The sequence below is a fragment of the Bos javanicus genome, chromosome Y (genome assembly GCF_032452875.1).
Source record: "Bos javanicus breed banteng chromosome Y, ARS-OSU_banteng_1.0, whole genome shotgun sequence".
Taxonomy (NCBI): Eukaryota; Metazoa; Chordata; class Mammalia; order Artiodactyla; family Bovidae; genus Bos; species Bos javanicus.
The window spans coordinates 2,027,208-2,047,799 of NC_083898.1; the positions used below are offsets into that span (position 1 = coordinate 2,027,208).

The following is a 20,592-nucleotide window of genomic DNA, read 5'->3' on the forward strand; positions in this document are numbered from 1 at the left end:
GGGCTTTCTCTTTTGTTCCATTGACTTATGTTTCTGTCTTTGTGCCAGTACCATACTGCATTGATGACTGTGGCTTTGTAGTATAGCTTGAAGTTAGGTAGGCTGATTCCTGCAGTTCCATTCTTCTTTGTCAAGATTGCTTTGGCTCTTCCAGGTGTTTTGGATTTCCATACCAATTGTGAAATGACTGGTCCTAGTGCTCTGACAAATACTGCTCGTAGCTTTATAGGGACTACACTGACCCTATCGACTGCTTTGGATAGATTTTAGTCCTCTATTTACTATTGCAGGAGGGCCAAATGTCCAGCATGAACTGACACCAACACCAATGTGTACACAAGGAACTGGGGTTTTAAAGGGAGAATTTGGGAATAGGCAAGGGGAATCATGGGAAGTCTATAGAGTCAGAAAATGACAGTTTGACAGAACGTGCGCAGGGGGTGTTGGTCCATGCGGAATATCTGGGTTTGCTAACCCTGTTACCTCTTAAAGGCAGGCTTTCTGCCCTCCCGTAGAGACTGGGCAACGGGCCCTATCCTTAAGTTTTGAGTGGAGCACATAGGCACTTCTATTGGCAGCCTTGAGTTTTCGTAGGTGGGGACTTTAAAGGGGTGGGGGTCATCCAAGGCATGCAGCCTTGAGCCGTTGGAAACTTAAAGACCCAGGTGCAGGCCTTACTGAGAAAGGGCTCCGTGGAGCCTTGCTCAAATTTGGCTAAGGTGAGAGTCGTTTTCCCTTGAAAGCAGAGAAACTCGAAGAGTGTGGATTGGGCCCTGCTCCCACCGCCGCTTGGAGCTGGGACAGCCTTCCCCAGGCGGTGGGGAGACCAAGCACATTTGCTTTTTCAGGTGTCCAGCAGAACGAGATCACACAGAAGCCATCAACCTCCACCATCACCCTGGTGACCAACACGGATTCGTCGCCCCTGGTCCCCAGCTCAGGACCCACGAGCACCCTTGCATCTTCGGTCAGCCCGCCCATCGCCACCGCTTCAGCTGATGTCGCTGCAGGCACCGCCGAGTACGCTAGCAGAGTGAGTGCCCGTGGTTGGATTGGGGAAGCCCAGCTTTGGGTCTTTCCAGGAATTAAAGGGGACCAGGAAGTGGTGGAATCCCTCCCCAACTCGCCTGTTCTCTTGGCCTGGTCCTTGTTAGGGATGTGGTGGCCAGGCTTGCCTGCTCTGTGTTCACTTGTGGGCACACTCTCCATTTAGGTTCTGTCTTCTGTCTTTTAAAATTTATTTTATTGAAGTATAGGTGATGTAGAAGGGTGTATTAATTTCGACGGTACAAGACAATGATTCAGTTATATACACGCATACTTTTTCATATTCCTTTCCATTATGGCTTACCACAGGATATTGATTGTCGTTCCCTGTGCTACACAGGAGGACCTTGTTGTTTATTTTACGTATAAGAGTTTGCACCTGGTAATCCCAGATTCCCAAAGCGTCCAGTCCACCACCCCAGCCCTCCTCTCTACTTCTCTCTTAATTTGCCGAGTGCTTTCATGCTCACTGTCTAATCCGGGCAAGTAAAGCTTGCTGTCAGATGAGGGTGCTCTGGAGTGATGTGCAGGTTCATGTCTGGAGGACCCGGGGAGTGAAAATCACCACCAGAATTGCAGCTCTCTGGGGAGTCCCTTCTGCTCCCTGCTGGGGCCTAGAACAGGAGTTGCTACACAGCTGTAGAATGAAAGTGGGTTTTTGAGTGAACACCTAATGTCTTTTGAGAGAAAGCCTAATGTCTCATTGGGCTTCATATCAGTATCACTTTTGTTTAATGTGTACAATTTGTAAGGTCTTTATTGAATTTGTTGTAATATTGCTGTACTTTCCTTCTTTCAAAACGTTTTGGTGTCGTTGACTACAAGGCTTGGGGAATCTTATCTCCTTGAGTAGGGAATCAAAACCGTACCCCCCACATTGGAAGGCTAGGTCTCAACCAGTGGGGTTTCATGGACGTCCTCACACCCATGTTACAGATGAGCACACTGAGATCTGGCCAGGTCAAACAGGTTGTCCGGGGTCACATAATCCGTGAATGTCTAATTGGCATTTGAATGGTAGCAGCCAGGATCTAGAATCCCCGCTTGACCTGCCTTAGAGCTCGCTTGTGAATTCACACCAGGCCGGCTGACCACGGCTGTCCGCTGTCCCCAGACTGATTGTTCTTACATGTGGCTTTTTAAAGCAACCCTGCTCAAGAGTGAGTGTGGCTAAAGAGGAAACATCCAGGTCTTGGGGTTAGGGCTCTTAGTTAGTACTTCTGTCCCCCCATTTTGCATAAAAGACCAGGTTTTATCCAGTCTCAGAGTTTCAGAACATTCAGGGTTCCCCTTTCAGGTGTGGTCACATGCTCAAGGTTTTTGACTTACCTGTTCAATACCTTGAACAAGGATTGACTTCGTGTTTTCATTGACAGTGACTTCATACCTCAAGCGTGAAAATCACTTTATGTATGAAATAGAAAATTCCATATTTTGTGTAGGAAAATCGAGGCCAATTCTTTCAGTTGTTACATATACAGTGTTCTGTAACTCATAACGCAAGTCAGCACACAGATTTTCAAATGAGAAAGATGAAAAATTCCGTATTTCGTGTTACCTTGTTTATGCGCAATTCAACGTGAAATACCAGAATTTCATATTTCGCGGGGAAAAGCTCCGTGCCTGGAGTTTCAAATGCCGACGTAGAGAAACCCATATTCAAGGCAGGAAAATCGGTGCCCGGATGTTCATTCATTAAATACAGAGAACTGCATGTTTCATGTAGGAAAATCACGACCCAGATTCTCCTACATGAAATATAAACAGTTCATTAGCTCATGGACTAAGTCTCTGCCACGATTTTCTTACAGAGGAAAGATAAGGACATGTAAGGAAATCCGTACTCAACAGAGGAAAAATCAGTGCCCCGGATTACATACGTAAAGTCATCAAAATTCCGTATTTTGTGTGCTAAAATCAGTGGCCTGATGTTCCTAAGTTTAATACACGACATTCCAGATTTCATGTGCAAAAGTCAGCACCCAGGTTTTCATACGGGAAATACACAGAATTCCAAATTTCATGCCGGCAAATAACACGTGCACCCATGATTCATATAACATATAGAGAATTCCATTTCCCTTTTGGGAAGTTTGTGGTGAGATTTTCACAGGTGAAACAGAGAGAATGCCACATTTCTTGGCAGAAAACTTAATGCATGTATTCTTTCGGGAAATAACGAGTTCCGCGCTTCACGTAAAAGACTGTTGCCCACGTGTCCAAATGTGACACAAACCTGGACTTCTCTGTGTAGAGAGAGATTTAGAGACGAAACATCTCTCAATCCGGAGATGCTAAGAACAGTGTCCCGCTAAGAGCCATGACTCACCAGTGTCAGAGGAATTGAAGTCTGCGCATTTATTGTACAGAGGCGCTTTCAAAGTAGCTCTGTTCTCATCCAGCCCCCAGGTGAGAACACACGCCAGCCTACCCCATCAGCCCAGGCCTGTGGGACTGGGACAGGTGAGAGGATCAACCTAGGACACCCTTTTAAGGAGTGATGTTTCAAACTGGCAAAGGCTGCACGTAGCAGCGCTAAGTGCTGCTACAGTTCCCAAACCTTAGAGAAAAGGGCAAGCTGTGTTCATATGGCTGGTCATGTCGGGGAAAGAATGCTCCTTCACCTGAGGACAGAAAACCCTTTGTGGCCGGGTGTCCTAAGGGCTGTGCGTAGCCCCTCTTCTGTGCCGGGGAGTCTGGCCCACTCTGGCTCTGCTCCTTAGCATCCTCCCTGACTTGCCTCAGGTGCTTTTGGCCTGCCTCTCCTTTCTCCTCAGGGATCCGTGTTTACACTTACATGCCTGTTTACATGTACAGCTTGCTCCGTGGGTGAGATCCCTGGGCTTTTCTCCAGGGCTTTTCTCCAGTGTTTCTGCCGCCCCAAGATCGTCGTACTTTACACAAGCTCTTTCATGTTTTCAGTGTGCATTCTTCCATCCCCCAGCCAGGCCAGTTCAGAGAGTTCACACACACATTTTGCCCAGCGCACATGTGTTTGCACGCGCGTGCACGCACACACACACTCATACACACACTCACACACTCACACACCAACAATTCTGAAAAGCAACTTGCACACATGCGGAACTTTGGTTTACTGATCCAGGATAATGGACTTTGGTAAGCACCGCTCTTTTTTTTTTTTTTTTGCCCCGGTTGATGTTTTCACTCGCTAATTGATCAAGTCAGTGTCCTCTTCTACTTCTATGGTATATCGTGGAAGGTGAATGGGAATGGCTCATGAGTGGGACTGATATCCAAAGAGGTTGGCAGGGTTGGAAGTCCTCACTGTGGACAGCGGAGTGACCTGTGCCTGTGTTCTCTACTCCTGTTGCCTTGGACTGGTTCACCGTGCCAGTCGGGTTGGTGTGATTCCATTCCCTGGGCTTTCCTTCCAGAAACGACACAGAAATAGCAAGGGACTTTGAACTTGAAATTGATCTCGCACCGCCTTTTCCCTAGGCTATAGAAGGTCACTGAGGACAAGAACTCTTTCACAACTTTCTCTGTACAGAAAGGCAAGCCCCAATTCCTATCACCTGGGTGATGATTTACTTACAATCATGAAGAAATTCTGCATGGGCAATGCCAGTTGAATGATCAACACAAGGACACATGGGTAGGGGTAAACGTTAGTGTATTTCAACCGTGCGGTGCTGTTTACAGAACACTTAACAAGTCAACCCCAAACCGTTCCTGACAGAGAAAAAAAAAAATTTCCTGACATATGCATTCCTGCAACATCTTTGCCCTCTGTGATCCTAATCAATATTCTCCCTGCAATGAGTGATATTCCTGCACGTCGGGCATTACTGTAAGTGTGTGGGTATTCTTGTTTCCACATGTGGGTCACTGTTAACTATTCCTGTGATAAAGCATTTCTTGATGTGCACAAATATCATGGAAGTCTTTCAAAAAGTCACAATTCAAGATGTTGGAAGCATTTGATCCAGGAAGGAAAGAATAGGTCCAATTCACATGCAGTCTAACAAAGATACGCAAACTTAACCAAAGAAGGAGTGAATACGAGCAATACCACGCATGTAGGTTGAATAGGGACGTGCAAGAACTCAGACAGATATGGCAGCAGAGCTGTGCATAATGGCACAAGCATGGGTGCAACATGAAAGAGGACAGGAGGCATAGGCAGACCCACAGGAAGAAACATCAACTCACATTCATGGGCAAACACAATGGAGACACCCAGTCTTCATTCTAAACAGAGGAAAACATGAACACATCCAGGGCACAGGAAGCAAATGCAGCTCAGGCTGGTGGAGCCAGAATGCGCGTGAATTCATCACTAAACCGGCGAGTCTCACACGCATCGATATTCGGCGGAAGAAAACCTTACACGACACATCCAAGTGTGCAGTCAACTCTAAGAGCACCTAGCCTTTAGGGCCCAAATGAAAGCCCTAGAGAGCCTGGGACACAAGTCACGGCAAGTCTCCAGAGGATGACCATCCAGTCAACGAAGACTATCTCTGCACTCCACTCGAGGACAGGTCAGAGCTAATGCCAACCCTGGTCCTGAAGCACTGGCAGGAAATATTAGGCACTGGGGGACCCTGTCCTAAACTTTTCTTGTCTTTAACTTCTTTGCAATGCCTTACGGAAACTTCTGAATGTGGGTAAATGCCATGCAGTCCCTAGAATGAGCCCAGTCTAAGGTCCCGAAAACCATGCCCCAGTATGCCATCTCACACCCGCTGTCGAGTTATCACACCATAGTTTCTGCTTTGTTTTGTTTTGAACTAGGACTGGGAAAGACACGTACCAGCCTGCCGGAGCCCCACGGATTCTTGGACGTTGACAGATTCAGAAAGTAAGAAGACATGTTTCCAGTGTCTCCTGGGCTGCTTGTTCAGAAAGCACCCAGAGACGGCCAAGCCTTGCCTTCTAGCGCTGTAGATGCGTCTCTGGAGAAGGGGCAAAGCTGGGGTGTACATGGCCAAATGCAAAAGCTGGCCCTGGGCAGGAGATCTCATGCAGGGCACCGTGAAGAGGACATCCATAAAACCTGTGAACTTTACCCTTTGCCCTCAAAAGAGATGCTGCTTCAGGGAGAAAAGTTGTAGAGTGAGAACTTCATGCGAGACAGAACTTCATGTGCGACATCACCCTCAGGCATGCCCACGGTGGAGCCCTTCTATCTGGGATGAGAGGACAACAGTGGGGGGACAGACGTTGAACTCTGCCTGCTCCATTCGTGCCAGTCTGTCTTTTGCTCAATCCAGAGGTGGACGCGATTCCAGAAAGCAGTCATCTACTTCAGAAGGACCACCCTAAGTGCCGACCAGTCCCTCAGTGAGCTCCATATGCTCCAGCTGTTCCCACTGGCCCTTGGCCCACACAGTAGTGGCAAAGCCCTAGATGAAGGACAGCTCCTTTGTGGTTGAAAACATTCTGTGCTGAGCCATTCCACAAGGAAGAGAAACTGTCACCAGAGGGCTGGTGAGAAAAAATGCTTTTTCTACAGCTTGGCCTGACAGAGGGCCTTGGGCAAAGACCTTAAGCCTTCCTGGAAAAAGGGATATTGACCCCTGAGCTGCAGCAGCAGCAGCAGCAGCAGCAGCAGCATGGGACACAGACCACATGGCTGCATAGGCTCACCCTAACAGCCTCTTTCCCCTCACTTCTGCCCCTGGACACGCTATACCGAAGCTGAGTTCTTGGAAAAAATAACAGAGTTCACATGAGCTCTAACATCTACGATGGGATCTGTTTTCCTTTATCTGATTCCTTGCAATTTCTCTTTTCCCCTGGTCACCTTTGCCAGAAACTAGTATCCTCACTGCCTTCCCACCCCTCACTTTCTCCCTAGGCCACAGCCCCCTCCATATACCTTATACACAATGCCCTAAGATGTTACCTGGAACCCTAGCTCTGGGAAGCAGACTCTCAGCAAAGCTGACCGTGCACTCATATACACACTCATACACATGTGGCCTTCGAGGTTCATAGCGAGTTCAATGATAAGGCTTTTCCTTTGTTCTGTACCCTTATTAAAGTGTATGATGATAGGCAACAGAGAAGATACCTGGGCCACCACCTTCCAACAGAATTGCATTCCACTGTCTCAATCTCTGGCCCTTGTTCACCAGACCCTTTCCACGAACAGCCACATTTCCCTTGTAAAATTGCCAGACCCACAGTCAATAGGCCCCTCATCTTCCTTCTCCGTCCTCCCCGACCCCCACCCCACAGGAAGAACGTCACCCCCTGACACAACCCCAACATACGACTTAGCCCCCTCTATGAATCTCCACAGACTGGTAATTCCCACGCGGTGAACTGACACTCGTACATGCAGCTGAAGTGTTTGTCCTGAGGACCTGCCCAAACAATACACGCACACATGCAGCTGATGCTTTTTATTTTTCCTTTGCAATGAATTCAGGGTTACTGGTGTCTCACTGTCGATCCACTTCAGCACCAGACCACTCTTCACTACTTTCCCGTCCAAGAGAACTATGCTGGCCATTGGTCTTCACGTGAAGCAGCTTCTTCGGTTTTCTGTTTTAGGTGAAGGGGGGCACGCCATCGTTAAGTGTCTCAAAAGCTGGGGGGATCGGGTTCCTTTCAAAACAGAGAGACAGAGATATGTACACTTACCCTCCCCGGAAACTCTAAAGACAGCTTGATTCTTTCAAGTCAGTTCCCAGGGGTGTGTCTGTGAACGTTTACATGCCCTAGAAGCACAGAGTAAAAAACAGGTATCCCAGTCTTCAGCGTAGAACTATTTACAATAGCTAGGACGTGGAAGCAGCCTACGTGTCCATCAGCAGATGAAGGGATAAGGAAGTTGGAGTACACATACACAGCGGCGTCTTACACAGCACTAACATGGAACGCGTCCATGTCAGTTCTAATGAGATGGAATGAACGTGGAGCCTACTATACCGCGTGAAGTAAGTCAGAAAGAGAAAGACAAACCCTGTCCGTTCACACAAATATATGGAGTTGAGGACCTTGTACGTGGTGCTGAACATCCAACATGCAGGGCAGCAAAGAAGTAACAGACATATAAAGAACAGACTTTGGCCTCAGTGGGAGGTGGTGACGGTGGGTCAATGTGAGAGAGTAGCCCCAAAACGTTTACATTAGCTTATGCACAACAGATGACCAGTGCGAATTTGACGCGTGCAGCAAGGCAACCAAAGTCATGTTGTGGGGCAACCCAGACAGCCAGGCAGGGGAGGTCGGTGGGTGGCGGGTTCGGCATTTGGGGGGACACGTGTATCCCTATCGGTGATTCATGTTGGCCCATGTACAGCAAAACCTGTCACGGTATTGTAAAGTCATGATCCTCCAGTTAAAATAAATAAAAGAGGATTCTCCATAATCCTGCAGAGCGGTCAGTATGCTGAGAATGAGGGTGGCAGGAAAAAGATGCAAACGCAAATTAAAAACCAAAACGAGCGTGGTGATCAGAATCGAATCAAATGATGGGTCACTGGGGGAACCGCCTTGCACAAAGGAGACTCACAGGCCTTTTTGGAAATGGGACTTCATGAGGAAGAGCAGGTGGGTCCCAATTTAAGAGGAGCCTGAGGCTGGACTTGTTGGCCATGGAATGACGGTTCAGCGATGTGCAGCTGCCTCAGATATAAACTGCAGTGGCTTTGGCCTGTCCAGGCCACTTCATCCACCTCAAGCTTCTCTACTTAGAACCTGTTCTTCACCCCAGTTCTCTACCCTTGCTGTCCCTTGCTGATTCCCTCATGCCCTGGTGTCACTGTGTACTCCACGGAGTCTCAGTGTCTTCACAAGTGGAATAAATGACCCAAGTTTCTGGACAACACTTATGCCAGTGCTCGGCCGCTGGGTGCCTCACCTCTCGTTCTCCTGGTACCTTTCGTGGTGCAGCCTTCCTCCTCACATAGTACTGCAAAGGATTGGGCCACAGATCCCTTATGATGATCTGCCAGGGAAATGAGCAAGGTCAGCACAGGCCTGGCCAGACCATGAGCCCTCCCGTGCACGGCCAACAACTCCGACATAAGTCACCCGTTCTGGCCCAGTGGCCACGTGGGACCCCACCTCAGCAATCCAGTCAGATCCTGTGAAATTGTGGTCAAAGAACCAGTTGAAGAAGTTAACGCTGCTGTCGTGGTGCCTGCGCCTGTATGCCTTCTGTTCAAAGCCCTGGTGCCACTGAACTGGAGTGGAACGAGATGCGTGGTATCCTGCAGGAAAAGCAGTTTGGGAGAAAGACCTAAATCACTTTTCGATTCAACCTAGACTTTTCTGCCCCCAACCACCGGGCCACCGCCCGCCACCCCTACCCACCCCCGCCCCCACCCAAGATCCAGGGAGCAGCTTCTCACCAGTGACCTTCATCAGGTACTCCTTGACAATCACTTCATTCTGGAAATACCTATTCCTCCGAAAGGACAATGTGATCTTGCAGTGACGAGTGGGATGCCTGAATTCCTCCACCTGCCAGGACAAAGTGTGCGGGGTGGGGTGGGTGTGAAACCTCTTTACAGAAGAGCTGTCCTTTCCTGTGTTAGGGATAGACCATGCCCTCTCCCCTCCCCAGTCACCTCCCCTCCACAATCATCAGTGTCCCCTGCCTGACCTCCAAGTTGGTCATGAAGTGAAGCATGTCTGCATCTTGCTTGCTCATCAAAACTGACATTTGGGGGTGGTTCATAAACTGCTTTAGGTCAAGGAGCCTCTAGATGCTAGAGGTAAAAGTGCTGGAAGAACAAAGCTAGCCTAAAGACTAGAATGGCCCTCCCTGTTTGACTTCAACTTGCTACTGGTTAACTCGTCACATTTCGGTTCACGCGGGCTATATGAATGCCGCACAAGGTCCAAGGCTGTGCCCATGAATGCCCTACCACGAGGAGGTTCTCTTCCTAACCGGATAAGCTTCATCTCAGCCCCTTGAAAGTTAGCTTACTTCGGGAAAACAAGCACTCCTAGCTAGAACCCGTAGGACCGCTTACACTTCCCCACCCCTCCCCCATTCCAGACAAGCCTCTCCGAAGAGACCCTGGTGCTAATGACAATTCTGATTGGGACCTCTCAAAGTATAGCCTAACTATCAATTTGGGCTAGCCAGAACAGCAAGGACATCACACCTACGATCAGGAACAGATATGCAGGACGGTAACCAATACCCACCATCCAGAAAAGTAAATACGGTACCAGAACTGCCAGATCTGTAAACTGTTCCTGCCATAGCCCGGCTTAAACAAACAAACAAACACAAAACTCACAAGCACCACACCAAGGGATACAACTTCGACCCAGAAGCCACGGATGCCCTGGATGATGGCGCTTCTGTGTTCTAGATGCACCTTCCGCCGCTGACTGGTCTTATGTTTCAGGCGAGCATGCGCCCTTTGGGCTTTCTGATTCACGGGCTCCAGCTCCAGCTGCAGGGCCGCCAGCGCCTCCAGTGCAGGCCGGTCACTCAGGGCTCCGGGCCTTGGATGGTCGTGGACATGCTCCTCCGAGGACACCTGCTCCTGCTCCTCGTATGCCACCACCTCCACCTCCTCCATGACGTCCAACACCAGCAGCTGGAACTCCTGCCCGAGTCCCGCCACCTCTCCCTCCTCCACAGCCGCACCTTCCTCCACTGCCTCCACCCAGAAGAGGGCGGCCTCCTCGCCTGGCGCACCACCTGCGGCCTGCATCGCCTCTGCCGCCCCCACCGGACTGGAAGGCCCCAGGGCCCCTCCCTCATGAAGACCCGGGCTCACAACTAAGATCCAGGATCCCGGAGTGCTGCCGCCTTCCTCTGGCCCCGTCTCACTCTCCATGGTATTCTCGCCGAAGCCCGGAGCTGCAAACAAGCTGGACGCTAGAGCACGGCAGACGGCCCTCACGGGCCGCCCGCCGGCCGCAGTCTACGTGGTCCTATTACCGACGGGTTACTGGGCAAGAGCCAGGGAACGGCGAAAGGGAGAGACGCATGCGCAGAACCCTGTGCCACCAGGCCCGCCTACTATGGCGACGGGAAGGGGCTGAACTCTCCACCCTGACCTCCTGACCTCATCCCAGAACCAATCAAATGGAGTCTAAAGCGGTTCGCTCCTGGGACACGCCCCTTGGAATCCTGGGCCCTCTGCCAGCCTGTGACAGGCGGCCAATGTCGGCCCAGCGCAAAGTGGGCGTGTCCTGGCAAGCCTTTTGCCTGCCTAGCAGTGCAGCCGCGCCCGAGCAGCGACTGGGAGAGCCAGGACCACCTGAAGCTGCAACAGTCCTCAAGCTTGAAGTTGCCCCTGGGGCAGCGCGCCCGTGTGCTCAGGGACCCACTCAGGAAGACAGGGTTCCTGGGTACCTCAGGGACAGAGTTGCTCTCCTCCGATCCAAACCGCAAGCCACGGGGTGGGGGTGGGGGGAGTAGGAGGGAGGCGGGCAGGGTAGGGGGGTTTGGGGGAGGAGTGCGCGGTGGAGGGGGATGGGGAAGCGGGACGGGGGCCCGGGTGGGGGCGGGCTTACGCCGACCTCACCCATGTGCACCTGCTGCAGAGTCACGGCTAAACTTGTGCCTTAGGCTTGAGCAGTTGTCAGGAATGCAGCCCTCCTCTGAGGAAGAGGTAGAGCACTTTCCTCGGCTAGCTGTCCAAGCCCCACGATGCAGCCCCAAGCCCAACCAGCCTGGAGCCCCTGGCCTACGGTCTGTCAGCCCTCGGCCTTTCCCCCGGCCCGTGGCTTAGAGCAGGCGCCCACGTAGCTAAGGATGTGCGCCTGCAGATGCACTTGCCAGAGGCACAGAGCTGTTCCTGCAAGTGTTTCAAGTGGACCAAAGTGCTCCTCCTGACCATTAGTTACTCCTACGTCCGGGCCGCCTAGCTCAGGTGGGCACACTCAGGTTAAGTGCCTGGACAGTTTCCACTGCTCACGCTCTTTCTCCTAGGATGTCTGCTGTTTCACACTGAGCACCTACCTCCCTTAGTCCTGACACACGCACAGACCCACCACACCCCACCCCCCACAAACACACACAAACACGTGACACAAGTACACCCATGCGTGCAACACACAGAGCCACAAATGCCAACAGGTGTTTCAGAGACTGAAGAACCAGTGGATCGCATGAAATGCATAGATGTCTTTATTTCTAACGGGAAAATGTTCATTCTGATCTTCAGATGTGAAATATAGAGAAGTCCATCTTCCATGAGGGAGAATCATGCCTAGATTTGGATACAGGAAGTATAGAGAACTCCTTATTTCATGGTGGACAGTCCTTGATTTATACATGAGAAATACAAGGAGTTAAGTATTTCACGAAGAAACAGTGGTGCCCAGAATTTCATTTATGAAATAGAGATAATTCCAATTCCATATTGGTTTGCCAGACCTTAATTTCACACTTCATGTCAGTAAAATTTCATTGAGATCTTCATATCCGAAATGTATACAATTTCAGGATTCAAGAAGGCAATTGTAGGCTCAACTTTTCATCTCTAAAATATATAGAATTCCCCACTCATGTAGGAAAACGTGTGCACAGATATACGTCTGGGAGACACAAAGTTCCACATATGATGAAGAAAATGATGCAAGTCGATTTTCATACATGAAATACCGATTTCCTATTTCAGGTAGAAACCTCTGCACCCATGTTCTCACATGTGAAAGAAGGACAATTGCATATTTTATGCAGAAAATTCATCTTTCTGGTTTTCATCTGCATGAATCAGGGAATGCAGAGCAAGTGCTCTGGAGCAATCCCGAAGAATAGCGTAGGCAGGGATGTGGGAGCGGCTCCAGGATGGCTGGGACCCCTGTGTACTTATGGCTTATTAATGTTGATGCATGGCAGAAGCCATTACAATATTGTATCATAATTAACCCCCAGTTAAATTTAATAAAAAGAAAAAAGTACTATGTTTTGAGAAAAGTGAAAGAAGAAAGGGACTCGACTGCTCTGTGGTGGCCTAAATGGGAAGGAAATCCAAAATTGACGGGATACACGTACAGCTAAAACTTGATTCACGCACAGCAGAAACCAAAGAAACACTGTAACGTGACTATGGCCCCAAAATAATGGTTGGAAGTACATCACATGTCAAGTATAATTCCGGCAGTGAAAAAATAAATGGTAGCCCCGTTTGCAATACATGTTCTTGAGGAGAGTATGCTGAGTTAAATACTTGAGTTCGAGGAAGATGAAGGCTTTTACATCACACGACATTGTCACGTTGAAAGCCCTGCGTTTTAGAAAGAGAGTAGGATGTGGTCATCGGGCCAGTGGAAATGGCCCCCGATGGTCCACGTTACCATCTTTTAGTCACAGGTTGACTCAGCTCATCCAGGAAGACACTGTAAAAGAGGCAGGATGGAAAACGGAGCTGCAGGCCTCAGCCCAAGACCATTAGGGAAGTTCGCAAACCCAACACCACCAACAGAAAGCCTCTCAGCTGAATGCACTGAGAGAGATATCAAAGCCTTCCCACAGGGCCTTCCAGGCCCTTGGGCCTTGGGCTGGGTAATGAACTGTGGCGCTTGGACAAGCGTGAGGACAGGCTGTGTCTTGCAGAGTCCCGGAGCCCTTGCTGGAGCCACTCAGCGGCCTGGCCCAGGTTTCAAAGCAACGGCCACCGTGTCCCATGCCCACCTCCATGTCCGAATGGTTGTGGCAATGTCCATGGGTCACAGTCTACAGGACCGAGCTCCCCATTTGGGTAGACGGAGGAGGCTGAGGGTCAGCTGCGTGCTGGGTACCTGGCTCCCTCATGGCAGGTGGCCGGGCAGTGTGTGGGGGCCTTGGTAAGAGGAGGGCACAGAGAACTGAGACCTGCCTCTTCCAGCTGGGACTACCAGGCTATACGGGGACCCCCTTCTCGCAACCTGGACCTTGGAGGGTGAAAGTCAATCTGGGGAATCTCCTTTCAGGGGATAGGGAATCATACTTGTTTCCCTTGAGGATTGCAGGACACAGTTAGCTGGCCACCAGCTCACCTCAAGAACACAAGATGTGACCGCAAGAAGTTTGCACCGGCTTATCACACCCCTCCCTCACGTTTCCTGTGTGTGGCCTTTGCTGAAAGCCTTGACGGAGTTTGCCATTTCTCTTTCCACTGGCTTAGGCTTTTATTCTTTTCTAATACAAGCATTTAAAATTATAAGCACGTCTAGATCTGCATCTCACGAATTCTGATACGCTGTGTTTTTATTCTCACTCGTTTAAAGTATTTTCTGCTCGCTCTTTGTTATCCTGTACGTTTTTTAAAAAGTTTAGTTTAATTGGAGGTGAGTTACTTGATATTATTGTGGTGGTTTTTGCCATACGTTCACACGAATCAGCCGTGTACATGCGTTCCCCATCCTGATTCTCACTCCCCATCCCATCCCTGAGGGTCATCCCAGTGCACCAGCCCTGAGCTCCCTGTCTCGTGCATCGAACCTGGCCTGGCGATGTATTTCGTATGTGATAGTATACATGTTTCAATGCTATTCTCTCAAACCATCGCACCCTTGCCTTCTCCTACAGAGTCCCGAAATCTGTTCTTTACATCTGTGTCTCTTTTGCTGTCTCGCATATAGGGTCACTGTTAATTCCATCTGTCTCAATTCCATATATATGCGTGGGTTTTTCCTTCTGACTGACTTTTCTCTGCATAAGAGGCTCCACTTGCGTCCAGCTCATTAAAACTGATTCAAATGCATTCTTTTTAAGAGCTGAGTAATATTCTACTGTCTATATCTACCCCGGCTTTCGTCTCCAGTTCGTCTGCCCATGGACATCTAGGCTGCTTCCACGTCCTATCTGTTGTAAAGAGAGCCGCGACGAACACTGGGGCACGAGAGTCTTTTAATTCTGGTTTCTTCGGTGTGTATGCCCAGCAGAGGGATTGCTGGGTTGTATGGCAGTTCTAATTCCAGGTTTTTGAGCAGTCTGTACGTTGTTCCCATAGTGGCTGTGCTAGTTTGAAATTCACACAGACAGTGTGAGAGGGTTTCTTTTTCTCTGCCCCCTCTCAAACATTCATTGTCTGTAGATTTTGGACAGCAGCTATTCTGACCGGCCTGAGATGGTACCTCGTTGTGGTTTCGATTTGCGTTTCTCTGATAGTAAGGGATGTTGCGCATCTTTTCCTGTGTTTGATAGCCATCTGTATTTCTTTTGGAGAAATGTCTGTTTAGTTCTTTGGCCCATGATGATGATGATTATTTTTTTGGCCTGGGTCGCCTACTTTTCTGGAATTGAGTGCAGGAGTTGCTTGTATATTTTTTAGATTAATTCTGTACGAGTTGCTTCATTTGCTATTATTTGCCCCCATTCTGAATGCTGTCTTTCCACTTTGCTTGTAGTTTCCTTCGTTGAGCATAAGCTTTTCAATTTAAGTAGGTCCCATTTGTTTTAGTTTTGCTTTTATTCCCATTATTCTGGGAGGTTCGCCAGAGAGGATCCTACTGTGCTTTACACCAGAGAGTGTTTTGCCTATATTTTCCTCCAGCAGTGTAATCGTTTGCGGTCTCATGTTTAGATCTTCGATCCATTTTGAGTTTATATTTTGTGTGCGGTGTTAGCAAGTGTTGTAGTTTCATTCTTTTATGCGTGGTTGCCCAGTTTTCCCAGCGCCCCTTGCTGAAGAGATTGTCTTTTCTGCATTGTACATCCTCGTCTGCTTTGTCAAAGATAAGGTGTCCGTAGGTGTGGATATGTATCTCTGGGCTTTCTCTTTTGTTCCATTGACTTATGTTTCTGTCTTTGTGCCAGTACCATACTGCATTGATGACTGTGGCTTTGTAGTATAGCTTGAAGTTAGGCAGGCTGATTCCTGCAGTTCCATTCTTCTTTGTCAAGATTGCTTTGGCTCTTCCAGGTGTTTTGGATTTCCATACCAATTGTGAAATGACTGGTCCTAGTGCTCTGACAAATACTGCTCGTAGCTTTATAGGGACTACACTGACCCTATCGATTGCTTTGGATAGATTTTAGTCCTCTATTTACTATTGCAGGAGGGCCAAATGTCCAGCATGAACTGACACCAACACCAATGTGTACACAAGGAACTGGGGTTTTAAAGGGAGAATTTGGGAATAGGCAAGGGGAATCATGGGAAGTCTATAGAGTCAGAAAATGACAGTTTGACAGAACGTGCGCAGGGGGTGTTGGTCCATGCGGAATATCTGGGTTTGCTAACCCTGTTACCTCTTAAAGGCAGGCTTTCTGCCCTCCCGTAGAGACTGGGCAACGGGCCCTATCCTTAAGTGTTGAGTGGAGCACATAGTCACTTCTACTGGCAGCCTTGAGTTTTCGTAGGTGGGGACTTTAAAGGGGTGGGGGTCATCCAAGGCATGCAGCCTTGAGCTGTTGGAAACTTAAAGACCCAGGTGCAGGCCTTACTGAGAAAGGGCTCCGTGGAGCCTTGCTCAAATTTGGCTAAGGTGAGAGTCGTTTTCCCTTGAAAGCAGAGAAACTCGAAGAGTGTGGATTGGGCCCTGCTCCCACCGCCGCTTGGAGCTGGGACAGCCTTCCCCAGGCGGTGGGGAGACCAAGCACATTTGCTTTTTCAGGTGTCCAGCAGAACGAGATCACACAGAAGCCATCAACCTCCACCATCACCCTGGTGACCAACACGGATTCGTCGCCCCTGGTCCCCAGCTCAGGACCCACGAGCACCCTTGCATCTTCGGTCAGCCTGCCCATCGCCACCGCTTCAGCTGATGTCGCTGCAGGCACCGCCGAGTACGCTAGCAGAGTGAGTGCCCGTGGTTGGATTGGGGAAGCCCAGCTTTGGGTCTTTCCAGGAATTAAAGGGGACCAGGAAGTGGTGGAATCCCTCCCCAACTCGCCTGTTCTCTTGGCCTGGTCCTTGTTAGGGATGTGGTGGCCAGGCTTGCCTGCTCTGTGTTCACTTGTGGGCACACTCTCCATTTAGGTTCTGTCTTCTGTCTTTTAAAATTTATTTTATTGAAGTATAGGTGATGTAGAAGGGTGTATTAATTTCGACGGTACAAGACAATGATTCAGTTATATACACGCATACTTTTTCATATTCCTTTCCATTATGGCTTACCACAGGATATTGATTGTCGTTCCCTGTGCTACACAGGAGGACCTTGTTGTTTATTTTACGTATAAGAGTTTGCACCTGGTAATCCCAGATTCCCAAAGCGTCCCGTCCACCACCCCAGCCCTCCTCTCTACTTCTCTCTTAATTTGCCGAGTGCTTTCATGCTCACTGTCTAATCCGGGCAAGTAAAGCTTGCTGTCAGATGAGGGTGCTCTGGAGTGATGTGCAGGTTCATGTCTGGAGGACCCGGGGAGTGAAAATCACCACCAGAATTGCAGCTCTCTGGGGAGTCCCTTCTGCTCCCTGCTGGGGCCTAGAACAGGAGTTGCTACACAGCTGTAGAATGAAAGTGGGTTTTTGAGTGAACACCTAATGTCTTTTGAGAGAAAGCCTAATGTCTCATTGGGCTTCATATCAGTAACACTTTTGTTTAATGTGTACAATTTGTAAGGTCTTTATTGAATTTGTTGTAATATTGCTGTACTTTCCTTCTTTCAAAACGTTTTGGTGTCGTTGACTACAAGGCTTGGGGAATCTTATCTCCCTGAGTAGGGAATCAAAACCGTACCCCCCACATTGGAAGGCTAGGTCTCAACCAGTGGGGTTTCATGGACGTCCTCACACCCATGTTACAGATGAGCACACTGAGATCTGGCCAGGTCAAACAGGTTGTCCGGGGTCACATAATCCGTGAATGTCTAATTGGCATTTGAATGGTAGCAGCCAGGATCTAGAATCCCCGCTTGACCTGCCTTAGAGCTCGCTTGTGAATTCACACCAGGCCGGCTGACCACGGCTGTCCGCTGTCCCCAGACTGATTGTTCTTACATGTGGCTTTTTAAAGCAACCCTGCTCAAGAGTGAGTGTGGCTAAAGAGGAAACATCCAGGTCTTGGGGTTAGGGCTCTTAGTTAGTACTTCTGTCCCCCCATTTTGCATAAAAGACCAGGTTTTATCCAGTCTCAGAGTTTCAGAACATTCAGGGTTCCCCTTTCAGGTGTGGTCACATGCTCAAGGTTTTTGACTTACCTGTTCATCACCTTGAACAAGGATTGACTTCGTGTTTTCATTGACAGTGACTTCATACCTCAAGCGTGAAAATCACTTTATGTATGAAATAGAAAATTCCATATTTTGTGTAGGAAAATCGAGGCCAATTCTTTCAGTTGTTACATATACAGTGTTCTGTAACTCATAACGCAAGTCAGCACACAGATTTTCAAATGAGAAAGATGAAAAATTCCGTATTTCGTGTTACCTTGTTTATGCGCAATTCAACGTGAAATACCAGAATTTCATATTTCGCGGGGAAAAGCTCCGTGCCTGGAGTTTCAAATGCCGACGTAGAGAAACCCATATTCAAGGCAGGAAAATCGGTGCCCGGATGTTCATTCATTAAATACAGAGAACTGCATGTTTCATGTAGGAAAATCACGACCCAGATTCTCCTACATGAAATATAAACAGTTCATTAGCTCATGGACTAAGTCTCTGCCACGATTTTCTTACAGAGGAAAGATAAGGACATGTAAGGAAATCCGTACTCAACAGAGGAAAAATCAGTGCCCCGGATTACATACGTAAAGTCATCAAAATTCCGTATTTTGTGTGCTAAAATCAGTGGCCTGATGTTCCTAAGTTTAATACACGACATTCCAGATTTCATGTGCAAAAGTCAGCACCCAGGTTTTCATACGGGAAATACACAGAATTCCAAATTTCATGCCGGCAAATAACACGTGCACCCATGATTCATATAACATATAGAGAATTCCATTTCCCTTTTGGGAAGTTTGTGGTGAGATTTTCACAGGTGAAACAGAGAGAATGCCACATTTCTTGGCAGAAAACTTAATGCATGTATTCTTTCGGGAAATAACGAGTTCCGCGCTTCACGTAAAAGACTGTTGCCCACGTGTCCAAATGTGACACAAACCTGGACTTCTCTGTGTAGAGAGAGATTTAGAGACGAAACATCTCTCAATCCGGAGATGCTAAGAACAGTGTCCCGCTAAGAGCCATGACTCACCAGTGCCAGAGGAATTGAAGTCTGCGCATTTATTGTACAGAGGCGCTTTCAAAGTAGCTCTGTTCTCATCCAGCCCCCAGGTGAGAACACACGCCAGCCTACCCCATCAGCCCAGGCCTGTGGGACTGGGACAGGTGAGAGGATCAACCTAGGACACCCTTTTAAGGAGTGATGTTTCAAACTGGCAAAGGCTGCACGTAGCAGCGCTAAGTGCTGCTACAGTTCCCAAACCTTAGAGAAAAGGGCAAGCTGTGTTCATATGGCTGGTCATGTCGGGGAAAGAATGCTCCTTCACCTGAGGACAGAAAACCCTTTGTGGCCGGGTGTCCTAAGGGCTGTGCGCAGCCCCTCTTCTGTGCCGGGGAGTCTGGCCCACTCTGGCTCTGCTCCTTAGCATCCTCCCTGACTTGCCTCAGGTGCTTTTGGCCTGCCTCTCCTTTCTCCTCAGGGATCCGTGTTTACACTTACATGCCTGTTTACATGTACAGCTTGCTCCGTGGGTGAGATCCCTGGGCTTTTCTCCAGGGCTTTTCTCCAGTGTTTCTGCCGCCCCAAGATCGTCGTACTTTACACAAGCTCTTTCATGTTTTCAGTGTGCATTCTTCCATCCCCCAGCCAGGCCAGTTCAGAGAGTTCACACACACATTTTGCCCAGCGCACATGTGTTTGCACGCGCGTGCACGCACACACACACTCATACACACACTCACACACTCACACACCAACAATTCTGAAAAGCAACTTGCACACATGCGGAACTTTGGTTTACTGATCCAGGATAATGGACTTTGGTAAGCACCGCTCTTTTTTTTTTTTTTGCCCCGGTTGATGTTTTCACTCGCTAATTGATCAAGTCAGTGTCCTCTTCTACTTCTATGGTATATCGTGGAAGGTGAATGGGAATGGCTCATGAGTGGGACTGATATCCAAAGAGGTTGGCAGGGTTGGAAGTCCTCACTGTGGACAGCGGAGTGACCTGTGCCTGTGTTCTCTACTCCTGTTGCCTTGGACTGGTTCACCGTGCCAGTCGGGTTGGTGTGATTCCATTCCCTGGGCTTTCCTTCCAGAAACGACACAGAAATAGCAAGGGACTTTGAACTTGAAATTGATCTCGCACCGCCTTTTCCCTAGGCTATAGAAGGTCACTGAGGACAAGAACTCTTTCACAACTTTCTCTGTACAGAAAGGCAAGCCCCAATTCCTATCACCTGGGTGATGATTTACTTACAATCATGAAGAAATTCTGCATGGGCAATGCCAGTTGAATGATCAACACAAGGACACATGGGTAGGGGTAAACGTTAGTGTATTTCAACCGTGCGGTGCTGTTTACAGAACACTTAACAAGTCAACCCCAAACCGTTCCTGACAGAGAAAAAAAAAATTTCCTGACATATGCATTCCTGCAACATCTTTGCCCTCTGTGATCCTAATCAATATTCTCCCTGCAATGAGTGATATTCCTGCACGTCGGGCATTACTGTAAGTGTGTGGGTATTCTTGTTTCCACATGTGGGTCACT

At 48.8% G+C, this 20,592-nt stretch overlaps 1 protein-coding gene across 2 annotated transcripts; it reads right to left on the bottom strand.

Moving 5' to 3' along the window:
* Positions 1–7,409: 7,409 nt before the first annotated feature.
* On the bottom strand, positions 7,410–11,038 carry LOC133243871 (testis-specific Y-encoded protein 3-like). 2 transcript variants are annotated; one of them, XM_061410599.1, is made up of 6 exons: positions 10,302–11,037; positions 9,635–9,712; positions 9,381–9,492; positions 9,094–9,239; positions 8,888–8,974; positions 7,410–7,629 (listed from the first exon to the last, which is right to left on the bottom strand). In XM_061410599.1, the coding sequence occupies exons 1-6, from the start codon at positions 10,827–10,829 to the stop codon at positions 7,606–7,608; spliced, it is 975 nt and encodes a 324-aa protein (XP_061266583.1). In that variant the 5' UTR covers positions 10,830–11,037; the 3' UTR covers positions 7,410–7,605. The 2 variants fall into 2 exon arrangements, with proteins under 2 accessions (XP_061266583.1, XP_061266584.1); XM_061410600.1 differs by lacking the exon at positions 9,635–9,712 and having other exon boundaries at positions 10,281–11,038.
* Between the last annotated feature and the right edge of the window lie 9,554 nt (positions 11,039–20,592).